Source organism: Megalopta genalis, chromosome 5 (assembly GCF_051020955.1).
Source record: "Megalopta genalis isolate 19385.01 chromosome 5, iyMegGena1_principal, whole genome shotgun sequence".
In the NCBI taxonomy this organism is placed as follows: Eukaryota; Metazoa; Arthropoda; class Insecta; order Hymenoptera; family Halictidae; genus Megalopta; species Megalopta genalis.
In genome coordinates this window covers 6,780,328-6,795,575 of record NC_135017.1, presented here as the reverse complement: position 1 = coordinate 6,795,575, position 15,248 = coordinate 6,780,328, and the positions used below count along the sequence as shown (strand labels likewise).

General features: G+C 37.5%; 2 protein-coding genes across 5 annotated transcripts in view; one reads left to right on the top strand and one right to left on the bottom strand.

The window, feature by feature from the left end:
* LOC117226405 (midasin) overlaps window positions 1-15,248 on the top strand; it is a 140,626-nt gene that overhangs the window by 21,750 nt on the left and 103,628 nt on the right. The window lies entirely within an intron of this gene.
* The window catches only part of LOC117226382 (uncharacterized), a 91,603-nt gene that overhangs the window by 13,860 nt on the left and 62,495 nt on the right, over window positions 1-15,248 (bottom strand). For 3 of the 4 annotated variants that reach the window (XM_033480672.2, XM_033480647.2, XM_033480656.2), the window contains exons 4-5: window positions 3,816-4,070; window positions 494-598 (exon numbers count right to left, since the gene is read on the bottom strand). In XM_033480672.2, coding sequence (XP_033336563.1) covers window positions 494-598; window positions 3,816-4,070 — 360 coding nt within the window. The remainder of the gene's footprint in view (window positions 1-493; window positions 599-3,815; window positions 4,071-15,248) is intronic. The other variant, XM_033480665.2, reaches the window with a different exon arrangement.

The window sequence follows — 15,248 nt, the reverse complement described above, 5'->3', positions numbered from 1 at the left end:
ACAATTACTCGGTTCTTCTATCCAATGAATTAACACAGAATCGACGAGAATTGTTCGAAAGATCCCGGCTGTGTAAATGAAATTTTCAGAACGATGTTCAACATTTGTTCTCCGTTTTTGTCTAGAAATAACGGTTTGAAATTAGCAACGTCGGAAATTGATTTTTCAAGCTTGAAGAAAAGTGTACGATAGCGATTGATGATCCTAAATGAGAATCGTTGTTTGAAATGAACGGGCGCTTCAACTATGTTATACAGTATTTATTCAGTAATTATTATTTAACGAATAAGTTGTTAAATTATAGTTATTTAAGGAAAGAATTAGTAGATGTTGTGTGCTCGGATATTTCAGTGAGAGAGAATCTTTATTTCTTTTTTTCCGGCAACGTTTCAGAAGATCGGTGAGAGGTTCGGCGCTAGTTTTGAGACACCCGGTATTTCATCAGCTGGTATATACAGGGCGGAAATGATTTTTTGATAGGTTTGATCGTTACCTTGGGCGTGCCACCGTTTGCGGATGCGGCCGAATTTTCAGGAACCGCGTTTGTTTGCTGATTGCCCGTCGTATTCACGAGAATCGTTAGCAGTGCTACTTTAACCTGACACAGAAATCATTCGTGTTAAACAGAAAATTGTTTTCAGAACTGTTCGACCATATTTTTGCCATTTCTGTAACATAGCTCTTTCGGCGGAGAACCGAGTGTACCAGGATTTTCTGCACGACTTTTTGATCAGTATCTTTTGCAACCAAAATGTCAGTTTTCAATTTTTGGATAAGCTTTCAGTTACAGTGTTGCGATTCATGGAATTCTTTTTTTCGAATCCAATTGTTGAGGAATAATGACAGTGATATTCGAATCCAATGAAAATATTGTTAACAATTTTGAAGGAGAATGTTTTTTCGTAGATAAAATTTTGCTTTATTTAAACATTTGATAATTTCAATGATAAGATGTACGTAGAATTTGTAATTTTATCGCAACATTGTGTGCAAGATATAATCGAAGTTGCTACGTTGCACGAAAACGACGATCGAAATTGCAACGTTGTATGCAAAAATTGTAATTTGTCGCAGCGTTGTCAACCAATTTGTAATTTGATCTGCAACATTGCATGCAAACTGAAATTTGTTTCACCGCCGTGGACCAATTGTAATTTTATTTGCAACTTAATACACCAGCGAAAATTGTAATTGCAACATTATGGCTAAAGCTGATTTTGTATGCAAAATTCGATGCATATCGCAAAATTTATCGGAGCGCTGCAGTCAAGTTCATAATTTCATCGCTATGATGTATGAAAACTGTAATTTCGTTGCAACTTTCTATGCATCTTTGTACGGAACTTTCGACGTTGTCGAAAAGTCGCGCGCAAGTGGAACATTTTTTCCAGACAAGTTTCACCGATGTTATGGTTACATTGAAAACGTTCGACAAACCAAATAAAATGTTAGTGACAGAGGATCAGCGGAAGTCATGTTTCATACGGAACATGTGCAAATAAAATGCGAACGCAATAGAATTTCATATTGGACGCGTGTGTCATCCTTTTGTGACGTCTCTAGATCTGTTTTGTCAGATGAATGCCGGGCAATATTTGTTTTTATTCTGTCATGCGCGAGAGATATTGGTGGTACGGTTTAATCAGAAAATATTGGAACGCTCGGTATATCTTATCGTGTGCGAGAATTTTCTATTTTGACGATTAATTAAAACAATTATTTTTGTCAGTGGCCAATGAGTGAATTGATCTCCGATAGGAATCGCTGGAAATATCGTATACACCAGTTGATGGAACGTTAATTACAGGCTGGGATGTAGTTCATGGTACAACTGTAAAGCAGAAAACGTATGTTTGAGAAATTAGGGCAACGTGAGCGAGAGAAAGTCAGGAGATAGAATTAGAGAATTATGCAAATATAATGGAATAAAATTGGATGAATGTTATCGAAGTAATTAGGTAAGTTCGATTTTATGTAATTAGAAGAATATTAGCAAGATAAGGTGGCAAAGATTAGATGAATTTGAATTGGAACGTTAGAAAATTAGAGATTTAAAATTATTATATATAAAATAAATTTATGATTATTGGAACAATTGTAATTGGATCATTGGTAAAATGTAATTGGAAAAATAGTGATATCTAATTAGAATATTGGTGTTATTTTAAGTTTCAGATGTTCTGTTATCCCAAATTGAGAAAATTTAATTAGGAAGATTGGAAGATATACAGATGACAGTCTATAGGAAAGAGCAGTATAATTAGAATATTAGAGGAATGCAATTAGAAAATTGAAAAATTATTGGAAAGTATCTAGAAAATTGTGAAAATGTAATTAGAAAATTTCAGTATATATTGGAAAATGTAACTAGAACATTACAGTATATATTGGAAAATGTAATTAGAAAATTACGAAACTGTATTGGATATAATAATTTAGAAAATGTGATCGATAAGCTACAGAATAAATTAGAAAATTAAAGATTAATTGGAATATAATTATAAAATGATGAAGATGCAATTGAAAAATTGGTAAATTATTAAAATTTAAGTGGAAAAATGGAAAAAGTGCAATTACAAAAATTAGAAAGTTGTTGGTGTGTCACTAGAATGGTAGAAAATGAATGAATCCAATTAGGAAATAGAAGGTTACAGAATTACAGAATGCAATTAAGAAATTGAAAAGTTACCAGAATATAATTAGTAAATTACGAGAGTGCAATTCGAATGCAGGAAAAAGATTATTGAAATCTAATTAAGAAATTGTAAAGTTATTTACGTATATTTAGACAATCGGGAGGAAACCATAAGTGAAAAACTCGAAAGACAGTCGAATATAATTAGTATAATTAGGAAAATTCAACTGGAAAATCGAAAAGTTGCGAATATGAAAAATTAAAAAATTATGAAAATGCAATTCGAAAATTGATAAGTCAATGAAACGTTACTGGATAACTAAGACAGTGCAATTAGAAAATTGAAAAGTTTTTGGAATATTACTGGAAGATTAGACTAGTGCGATTAGAAAATTGAAAAATTGACGGAATATTATTGGAGAATTAGGAAAATGCAGTTGGAAAATTGAGAAGTTTTTAATGCATAATTAGAAAATTACAAGTGGCCAATTGTTATATTATTACAGAATATTATTGGAAAATTAGAACGGTGCAATTAGAAAATTGATAAGTCACTAGAATATTACTGAATAATTAGGACCGTGCAGTTAGAAAATTGAAACCTTGTTGAAGTATAATTAGCAGATTACAATTAGCCAGTTATTATATTATTAGTGAATATCATTGGAAAATTAGAAAATCGTAAAATGGTTGAAGCGTTATTAAAAGATTACAAGTGTCAAACTGGAGAACCGAAGTTACACTAGAATATAATTAAAAAGTCAGACAAGTGCATTGAGATGTGATAAGCAAAATGGCGAGAGTAGTGCAATGTATAGAACCGAAAAATGCAATTGAAAAACAGGAAGATCGTCAAAACGCACTTGAAACATTACGCAAGTGCAAGGAAAATTACAGTCAAGAATGTCTCTAACACAGCTAAAACGTCATAGAAGTGCAATTTCAAAACAATATCAAAACGTAATTAACTACAGAAACTAAGGATAAAATTCGATCGACGAGAAGGCAGCACTACGTCACAATAATTTTCGACAAATAATTCAGAGCAAACCGAAAATGATCCATCACCCAGGTTCCCCCTTAAATCAGCCCGGAGGTCGGTGGCTGCAGTTGCACCACGAGCTGACACCCGAGGCTGCTGAGAAAAGATCAGTGAGAGGGAAGGGTTTGGCTGACGTACCGCTTCGACGTTCGCCTTGGTGAGATCTTTGTGCAGCTTCCTGAGATGGATCAGCGTGAGGGCGACGCAGATGATGTTGATAGCGATCCATAGGGCGTTCAGTATGTAATGCCGGAAAGGGCCGTGCACCAGGGGGCAACTCGGCGCGTTGTGCCCCGTCTCGGTGTTCGCTGCCAATGCCCCGCTCAAAAACGTCGGCCCAAGGTTTATCGTGATGCTCGCGAACCAGATCATGAACGTCCCGAATAGCACGCACTGAAAATCATCGCACAGAGCTCAACCACACCGCCATGCCACCGCAATCAGCCGGCCGGCTAATTAGCCAGCCGCCTCGTTTTATCGAATTATTTTACGCTAGATCGCCGGTATCGATCTTCCGAGTTTCGAGGGACTTTGAATTCGCGTCAACGGAAACCACGGTGCAACGAAAATGACTCGATGAACGTGATGTGCTAGATCCGTTTATTATTCATTTTCTTGTTGATTTTGTTATTCATTTTTCCATTGTTCCGAACGTTCCATTCTATTAATTATTTTATTATTCATTTTATTGGTCGTTTTATTATTGTATGAGTACGTTGCAAAATTTATGACACTGTTGTTATGCTTTAGATAAATTAACGGTCCCCGGAAACGTCAGTTTAATGACAGAAACATGAATGACAGAGATATGTTGTGGTAGGTCCATTTATTATTTATTTTATAACGCAGTATATTGTTAATTTTGTGTTATTCATTTTTTTTATTAATTTCGTTACTTATTTTGTTATTTCTTTCGTTATTTATTTTGTTATTCATTTTATTATGCACTTTATTATTTATTTCTTTATCATGCAATTATATTACAACAATTATGGAATCGACAGGTTACCATTTTGTATTCCATAAGTTGCCAAGTTGCCATTATTGCGACCTCGAATGACTTTTACTGTTTAATGGTTCTCAGTAAATGTCACTTTAATTACAGGAATAAATAAATCACGGTGGCTTCATTTATCATTCATTTTATTATATTGAGCATTTACGTTAGAAAATTGGGGAAATTGACTGGTTCTGATTTTTGTTTTGCATAAATTACAAGGGTCTGCATATTGATATTTCAAGTGGTTTTCATTACAGTATAATCATCGATGGTATCAATTTAAATTATATTGATAAACAATATCAATTTATAATATCAATTTAAAGACAGCAACGAAGAATTATTTTAGTTCCGCAGTCATTGCACTATAAAATTTGCAAAGCTGTAAAATTGTTAAAGTCTCTATTTTATATTCTCGTGCTCGAAAATTCCTGACAAGTTTCTATGGAAATTGCAACTTTGTTGCTATCGAATTGCGAAGTAAAAAAGAAATTGACGTCTGCCATAAGGAAGTAATAGTTCCATTAAAAAGACGCGGGCGAGCTGTAATTTCATTGCAACGTTCTACGCAAGTGGTAATTCCGCTGCAGTATTGTACACGAGCTACAATTCTATCTCAGACAATTGCAATTATTGCAACGTTGTGTACAGGTTGCAGTTTTATTTCGACGTTCCATGGAGGTTGTAATGTTTTCTGCAACGTCGACGGCCAGTTGAAATTTGATTGAAACCTTACGTTGCACAAGTTGCAGTTTCATTTAAACGTTACACGCAACTTGCAGTTTTATTTCAACTTTGAATGCAGCTTGTAATTTTACGGCAACGTTATATGCGAATTGCATCGATATCGCAACGTTACGTGCAGATTGTAATTTTATGGCGACGTGATGGGCGCGTTGTAATTTCGTCGCAGCTTCGTTGCAATTTCATGGCAACGTTATATGCAAATTGTACATTTTATGTCAACATTGTGAGGAACTTGTGATTAAATTGCAACGTCACTTGCGAATCCAATTTTAGCACAACGTAGAGAGCAAGTTGCAATTTCGTTGCAACATTGTACGCAAGTTGCTGCCGCGTTTCAACGTTGAAGGCAAGTTGTAACTTGATCAGAACGTTATCTACAAAATTATAATTTCACTGCATCCTGGAACGCCTATCTACAACGTTATCGCAACATTCTGCAGAACTTAAAGTGCCGTCGCAGTTCCGTTCAGACGTAAAAAATCGTAACTTTTTTTATCGAACTCAAGACCCACAGGACACAATGTCGAGCGAACGAGTAAAAATGTCCACCGGAAATGTTGAAACGAGAATAGCGAGTGCGGGATCGCGTCGCACCTGGCCGGGGCGGTTGCAACGGCGCGCTGCATCAAAAAGCGGTGCATCAAAGGACCGGGATTGCAGTTCGAAGGAAACGTGCAAGATGGCGGCGGTATTGATCGCGTAATTGACCGAGGAACGAGGCACTAGACGGCGCATTTTCCTCGCCGTGTTTCTGCTGACCACGTGCATCTCCGAGGCTCCCCGTTCCCCGGACCCCCTTCGATAGCGATCGACGTATCATAAACCTAATTTTCCGACGATCTTCGCCGCCGCGATCCGGGCCTTTGTACGGCGACAGCCCCCGCGCCCCGGAAATCGTCGCTCGAGATTTTCGGTCACCGGCCACGGTCGCCATCTGTTCACGGTGACTTCGCGTGTCCCGTCACGTAATAGGGACCCAAGTATTCGGATCGCGGGCGACCTGGAAATCGCCCAGATCCTCGATCATTCAGGCCATGATCGACGGGAAATGGCGAAACCCGCGCCGCGACTTTATCCAATTTTTTCGGGTCTCGGCGATTTAAAAACCTCTGGCACGAAACCGGCTTGCTTCGTAAATGTACGAAAATTTCCTGCTGAGTTCAGAAAGGAGTTTGTAATGTTTCCTCCTTAAATTCATAACGACATCAGCAATTTTAATTAAATTATTTGTACGATACTTTTGCGATTTTAAAGAATCGCCGGTGAATTTTGGACGAACACGATCTTGGGGAATTTTTTGGGGAGAAACGAACGGAGCTTTTTCTTCGACGAATGGCTCATTCGAAAGTACAAATGTTGCACTACCTGTAGCAATTTTCTTGTTGCGAAATGTTAGCAAATAACGGAGCAGCGTTAAAAAGAACAAAAGACGAGATCACGCTTTTACCAGGAATTTTATAAAATAATAGGTAAGAAAGGTTTGCAAAAAAAGATTCGCGATCTGGGCGTTACTATAGACTTGGGAAAAGTTGCAAATGATAAGGAACCGTGGATGGGGTGTCCCGAAAAAGTTTCGGGAAAGGCCGGTGACGAAGCGATTTGTTTCAGAGCGAAACTTTGTTTAAGAACCTACCGAACAAAGGATTGGAAGGATAAGGAACAGATCTGGGATAATGAAGAAACTTCGGGAACGAGGAAAATTTACAAAGGAACGATTATCCTTGCTAATTGGACGACAAGTTGATTCAGTCGATCGATTGTCTCACTGGGTCGAACCGCCGCGAGAGTCCACCGCACGAAAAATAACACGGATTCGCCTAATCCGGTTTCTGTCGGATTTCGAAACATTACAGTCGAAGCCCTGAGATTTTCAAAAATTTAATTCTCCTTCGTTTCTTTGTCTATACTGCACTTATTATATTTTTGAAGATATTCATTCTTCAAAAATATCTTCAATGTTGGCATATTTTTTTGAACGAAAACAAATGTAATTCTCTTTTCTTGCAAATTCAATTGTGATCTTTTATTTGTTATATTCTTGTCACAGAAATGTTGCTTAGAGCTTTTATTCGATCTACTAAAATGTTGGTTCATTCTTCAATTGAAAACAAAATCTCCTTTTTGCAAATTTAATTAAAAATATACTTAGCATAATTATTAACGTTATTTACAATTGTACGTTAATTTAAAAAGTTGGTTAAGTTTTTAATTCGAAACAAAAATTTTCCTATTTTCGCAAATTTGATTAAAAATACATTTCTCATCATTTTTGCAACAATGTTGTTTAGACACTTTATTTAAACTCGAAAAGGATTTGTTCATTTTTCGATTTAGATATTTTCAAAAATCTTCTCTGGCCTCTTTCAATTTTAGAAATTATATAAAATAGTACTTAAATGCTTTCCAAAAGTTATTGGCAACTTGTTATACAAAACTAGCGTACAATTGCGAAATTTGCTACTTTGTGCAATTTCTACAGCATTTAAAAATCCGAAAGACAACATTTCTCAAATTTGTCTACATTGTTGGAAAGTGTTCGCTCTGTTTCATTTCCTTCGAGCTTAATTAAAAAAGTAGATACTATTTTGCTACAAATGGAAGCAAAAGTATGTCGAGCATATTTAGTTTCCTGACTTCCTTCAATTTTCAATATCCGTTTCCCGGCATATTTTCTAATACGAACTAAAAGAGAAAACAATTTTGTTGCAATTTAATATATAACTGCCATAAGGGATGATGAGGCTCGTTCGGTTCTGAGAAGTGTTACTTCATTTTCCGCGCGAGAAACATTGATAGATGCCAGCGTAGCCTCTCTTCGGCCTTTCTTGAGAATGCCATTCTTTCACTTGTGCACACATCCTCGGCGGCCGGTACCGGGTCTCGGTGAACTTAATTAAGAACTTGAGTGACATAAAAGGCCTTTTAACCGAGCTCAAGTTTCGGATCGATTTAACAAGTGTAAGCGCCGTCCCAGCGCGATGCTTTAATATAAAACGCGTCCTCGACGGCAAACGGAAGTCGTAAGTGCCACTCTAAATTTATTTGCAAGTAGCTGGCTCGCCATAAAATAACATAATAATCATCGATTAAAGATCTACTCACAACCTTCCACCTCCTGAAAAGTGCATCGTCTCAATTAAACTAAAACGAAAGACGTTGAAATACCTGCGCCAACATATTTTACATATTTATAAATAAAATTTTCAAAATAGTTGAATACAGCTACGAAAATATGCAATAAGATTTTCTGTCGTACCCGAATAATTTATTTATATGTCATCAAGTCGTTTCGATTGTACAAAGAAACATTGTTGCAAGTGATGCGCGACGAAAGAAACAATCAAGACTCGATAAAATTGAGGGCACATCGTTGCAAATAATAAACAGTTGAGAAAATACTTAAAATGATGTTCGATTAGCAGTGAATAATTTACTTGCTCGTAATTAAATCGTAACGATTGAATGAAGAAAATATTGTTGCAGATGTCGAACGATAAAGAGGAAATATTTCCTACGATCGAACAAAGGAAGGAAACATTGTTGCAAATAAGAAATATATAGGAATTATTTTCCACTACCCTCGAATAATTTACTCGTTTGCAACTAAGTAATTATTATTAAACGAGGAAACATTGTTGCAATAGATAAGAAACAATTCTTACGGTCGAACAAGAAGAAAGAAACATTCTAGGATATAAATTGCGAATAATTTACTCGTTTGCAACTAATCAATGTTAATTAAACGTGGACACGTTGTTGCAAACGATAAGAAACAATTCTCACGGTCGAACAAGAGGAAAGAAACATTCTACGGAATAAATTGCGAATAATTTACTCGTTTGCAACTAAGAAATGTTAATTAAACGAGGAAACATTGTTGCAATTGATAAGAAACAATTCTAACGGTCGAACAAGAGGAAGAAACATTTTAGCAAATAAATTGCGAATAATTTACTCGTTTGCAACTAAGCGATGTTAATTAAACGAGGAAACATTGTTGCAAATGTTACGAAACAATTCTCACGGTCGAACAAAAGGAAAGAAACATTCTAGCAAATAAATTGCGAATAATTTACTCGTTTTCAAATAACTAGTGTTAATTAAATAAGGGAACATTGTTGCAATTGGTAAGAAAAAATTCCTACGTTTGAATAAAAGGGAATAAACATTGTAGCAAATAAACTGCGAATAATTTACTCGTTTGAAAATAAGCAATCTTAATTAAACGAGGGAGCATTGTTGCAATTGATAAGAAACAATTTCTACGATCAAACAAAGTTGAACTACTATTGTTGCGAATGATAAATCGTCGAGGAGTTACTAAAAATAATCCTCCTTCACCCTTGAACAATTCACTGGTTTGCAACTAAACAACTATTAAACAAATGAAGGAAAACATAGTTGCAAGTGATAAACAGCATTATAATTACTTAAAATAATGTTTGATTACCAGTTGCTGATTGCTAACTCGCTAATTTGTAGCTGGAAATGGTCGTGAAATAAATGAAGAAAACGTTGTAGCAACTGATAAGGGAGGGTGATAACGTAGCCTGCGATTATTCGCGAAACGGTCTGGTAATAATGTGCAACGTAGTTGCGTCGACTCTGACCAGGAAAGTCTTGTGCTACTTGCCCAGACCTGTCGGTCTGATCAGCGAGCTACGGTATCTCACTCGATAGCCCGAGGGGCAGACCTCATTTTGCTTGTCCGCCTGAAACGAGGACTCATCCTACATGTACAGAGCCATGAACGGACCTCGTTCTGCTTGTCTAGCAAGAAACGGTATTCAATACGCTTCAGTGATTAATGCGAGCCACGATCTCGAAGAAAAGAGGGACTCGTCTCCCGCTCGGTATTTATAGTCCCCAGGTCCATCGTTCTCCTTTTTACGAGATCGCCTGGAGAGCTTATTCTACTTTTCCGTGCGGGATATAGGTTGGCGCTCTGCTTGTGTTTCATAAATTCGAGGGCCTCATCGCACTCTCATTATCGCACACGTTCGCTTTTGTTTTCTTTTTTGTCCGACTAGTTTCGCAGGTCCGTTCCACTCCATCGTTTATTTTATTTGTCCGAGCACTCCGGCGTCTATTTCGTCTCGCTTAAATTGGACGACCCGAGATTTTCATTCCGTTCGGCCCGACTAATGGGTGCTTATTCTACTTCGATCGACGGCCGAGGATTTTTGATCAATTTTGCCCAATTCATTCTGACTCGTTCTCTACTTCAGCTTGCAATTTTAATTTCGTTCGGCCGACTAATTGCGGACCTGTTCTACTCTTACCTACACAGCTCAGCCTATTATTTGTCAGATTATTCTCGGCTCATTCTGCTTCAACGAGCCATTTTCATTTCGTTTGGCTGGCTATTACAGACTCATTTCACTTCGATCGAGAGCCGAGTGAATTGTCTGATTGTCATGAATTTGTCTGATTTATCCCGACTCGTTCTACTTCGACATGCGACCTTTAAACTCGTTCGGCCGACTACTAATGTCGCCCTGTTCTACTTGGATCGATAGCTCGGACACTTATTTAATTAATTTCTCTAATCACGTCTTGTCTGATTACTGTTTGCTCGTTCCACTTCAACGCGCGATTTTAATTTCGTTCGGCTGATTAACGCGGACCTCTTCCACTGTAACCTATAGTACAAGGGTTTTGTGTGATCAGTCTGATTACTTCCGGCTCGTTCTACTTGGAATGCTTGTGCTCCGTCTCCTATTCGGCTGATTAGAGAATTAGTGTAGTCGAATGTGTCCTCTTGTTTGACTAATGCGGGCTCACTCTGCCTGGTCAGACGGAATGTCGTTTCAGTTTCACCAATCTGGCCGGGGTACACTTGATATCCTGTCAACGTTGACAGGCTGTCTTCACTTTCTTTGTCTATATTCCAGTATTAGGTTTCTTTTGCTTGTGCGACTAATGCAAAACACTTCTACTTAGTCGTGGCTTTCGTTTAACTTGTTTGATTAATACGAATTCATTGTACCAAATGTATACTTTATCTGACTAGTCTGACTATAGCAAACTTATTCCACTCTTCGGTGGATTTTTAGTTTGTCTGGTTATTGTAGCTCATTCCACTTGAATGGTTACATAGAATTTCTATTAAGTCTGACTCGTGTAAACTCGTTCTACTGTCACCGATTCTATCAGATTCCTCTCGTTCGTACTCTCTGCTATTTTATAGAAAAACACACGCTTTGTTTCTTTTGTCTCACTGATGCAAACACATTCTACTTCGATTATATCTAATATTAATTTTGCTTGTCCGAATAATGCAGGTGTATTCTACTTTCGACAGCATATGGTCATTTCGCTTGTCTGATTAATTCAGACCGATTCTACTTTGTACGATAGAAAGCTTATTTCACTTGTCTGATTAATTCAGAACGATTCTACTTTAGACGATAGGGAGCTTATTTCGCTTGTCTGATTAATTCAGACCGATTCTACTTTATACGATAGAAAGCTTATTTCACTTGTCTGATTAATTCAGACCGATTCTACTTTAGACGATAGAAAGCTTATTTCACTTGTCTGATTAATTCAGACCGATTCTACTTTAGACGATAGAAAGCTTATTTCGCTTGTCTGATTAATTCAGACCGATTCTACTTTATACGATAGAAAGCTTATATCACGTGTCTGGTTAATTCAGACTAATTCTACTTTACACGATGCAAAGTTTCTTTCACTTACCCGTACTTAATTTAGATACATTTTATTTTACATAATGCAAAATTTCCTTTATTCGTGTAATTAATTTACAGTGATTTTACGTTTACATTGTACAAATCTCGTTTTACTCGTCCGACCGTTTCGCACGATACGAATGTTATTCCAGTTGTCTCATCGTTGCTGGACCTCTCCAATTTCATCGAGCATACGTAACACGACTTCATTTTGACCGAGCGCGGCACAGATATTTCCATTCTATATTATATTAATCACGCGCGACATTAATCTCTCCTGATCTGTGGACGTGTGCATTCCGCCTCACCGGTTACAACGAAACATTCATTTCACTTATGCGATTACCAGCGCAATCCCTTCTGCTTCACTAATCCACAGCGAACTTCATTTCGGTTTGTTGCCTTCCGCGGAAGCCCGGTTCTGCTCCGTCGATCCCATATACTCTTACATTTCTTTTGTCTTGGCCTGGCTCTCTAGTGCAACGACTCGTTCTACCTTATCGATTCTATTGACATTTTATTTTAGTTGTTCCGTTAATATTTCAACGAGTCTATTCGAGGACATGGGTCCTGTTTGAATCGTCTCGCTTCGCTGTTTATTCGTGTCTGATTAACGTTGTGTGTTCACCGTTCTATTCATTCGATTTTCTTAGTTGCGTATTGACCTCATTTCGCTCGTCTGATTGATGACCGACCTGTTCTACTTCCGTAAATACTTTTGCATGTGTGCACGGAGTCATATTCATTGGACGGTTGATGTTTCGTTTATTCGACTCGTCTGATTGTAGATTACACTCTGCTGCATTTGATTAATTCTTATATTAAACAATTCTACTATTAATAAATTGTTGGACTGGTATTATATATTGGTATATATTTTGTTTGGTTCATGACATAGTAATATTCGTGTTAGGTTATTGATCACGTTTCAGTTTCATTTGATTTGCCTGACCAATGTGCGATCTACTCTACTTCGTTCATTGCTAATAAACTATTCCGACAATAAATTAATTATTCTTCCATTGCTAATAAATTATTCCACCACTGCTGATATATTATTCTTCAATTTCAGATTAATTATTTCGTGACACTGGCCCAACGGCAATATTTGTCTGATCAATATACAGCCTATTCTACTTGATCGGGTTTAATGACACACTGACCCCATTCTACTTGTCTTATCAGCCTTCGATTTATTTTCCGCGGTTCTTTCTTTACATGGCTGACCGAATCGGAAAACATTTGTACGAAACTGTTCAATTGAAATTCAATTAGTAAGATCACAAACAATAGAGAAAGATGTCATTGATAAAATCACGAAATCGTTAAAATTCCAGATATGTTATTTATCAATAAATCAACTTTATCAGGACTAACACAACGACGCGTCGATTTAAGAAAATTAAACATTGACAAAGTTCAAATCATAGAAATTAATTATGGATATATTAAATATCCAATTTAAATATTTCTATAAATATGAAGTATCGATGGAAAATATTTTAGGAAATATCGAACGTGGAAATTAAATATTCGCATAAATATCAAAGATCGAAATGAAACGTATCGATAAATACGAACGATTCGAATTAAATATCTCAACAAGTATCCAACGTATAAACTAAACGTTCCAGCAAACATTCAACAATTTTTAATTCCGAGCACCGTGACACGCAAATGGTCGGAAAATCGAAATCGTCACCGGAATACCAAATCCGCGAAATTCCGCGAAAACGAAGTCACGACCGCTGTGTACACGGCTGCAAAATTGGCCGAGGGTATTTTCTGAAATTCGAAGGGGTTCGGCCAGCCCCGGAAACCGTATAAATTGGCGCCATTACACGCGTATGTGTGACCGTGTGTGTGCCACGTGCATTTGATGGAAGAATTTCCCTCCGCGAAACTGAAGTGAAAACGGGAAGGAGGGAGAAAGAGGGGCTTAGGGGAGAGATCGTAGCGACGATGACGGGAATGGAGAGGATATAATGGAACCGTCACATGCATTGTTAGGGCGGACACCATGGCGGCCGATTGCGGTGTAAACTGTCCGCGGCTAGATGACTGCGCTTTCACAACGGAATTAATTGTGACACACCGTTTATACGAGCCGGTGGTCGCGCGCCGCGTCGCGCGGCATCGCGTTCGATTAACCAAACACCAATTAATCAAATTTTCAATTATTCCGATAAGAGAAACCGCCGCTTTTATCGATCGCGCCGGCCTCCGGCCACGCGATTTCCGCCATTTCGATCCCCCGATTCGATTGCAAGGCTGTCGATCGATTTTCCAGGATTATTGGCTTGGTTAATGTTTGTTATTAGTGTGGTTTATTTCAGTCACGATCGACGCTTGTATTTGACTTTGTCTTCGAGAGCGTTGTTTATTTCTTCAAATATAATAATAGCATGTATTTATTGCGCCGTGTTTGCGTTTTACAAATGTTCGACACTCGTTTCTCACATTGTTTACGACAATTATTGATTTGTTAAATGTAGGGCGACACTTAACGGTGTCTTAGTTATTTGACATTATTTATAGTTGACGAGCAAATATTAGGAACATTTAATAATATTAAAATAAATCATAGCATTATCCTCAATTTGTCGAGAGATTTTTCAATTGCGCGTACGGGGATTTTGATTTATTGTTAAGATCAGCGGAATGGTGAGATTTGCAAGTGAAGGATCAGAGTGTTAGGCGGGACGGAGGCGGAGGAATTGGTTGGATGAGCGAGAGCAGCTCTGTGTATGAGGCTTTCAGTGGAGGAGATCAAGCTTTAGTCGGACGAGTGATGCGATTCTTGCAGAGGAATGATAAAATGAAGCGACCTGGTGTTGGTCGAAAACGTGAAATGAGGCCTGTGTACGATCAGCCGAGTCAAATGATTCAGAGGACAGGGAATTGAGACTGTGTCCAATGGAATAAGTCGAACGTTGGCCAGGCGAATGAAAGAAGTGAAATATTTGATAGACGAGGGAAATGGATTATACTTGTCAGATCAGAAAAGTAGAACAACCATCAGTCAGACTAGTAGAATTAGTCCGACACTAGTCAGACCGTTCGAATGTATAAAAATTGAACAGACTAGTAGAATATGTTTGACATTGATAATCAAGTAGGATAAATTTA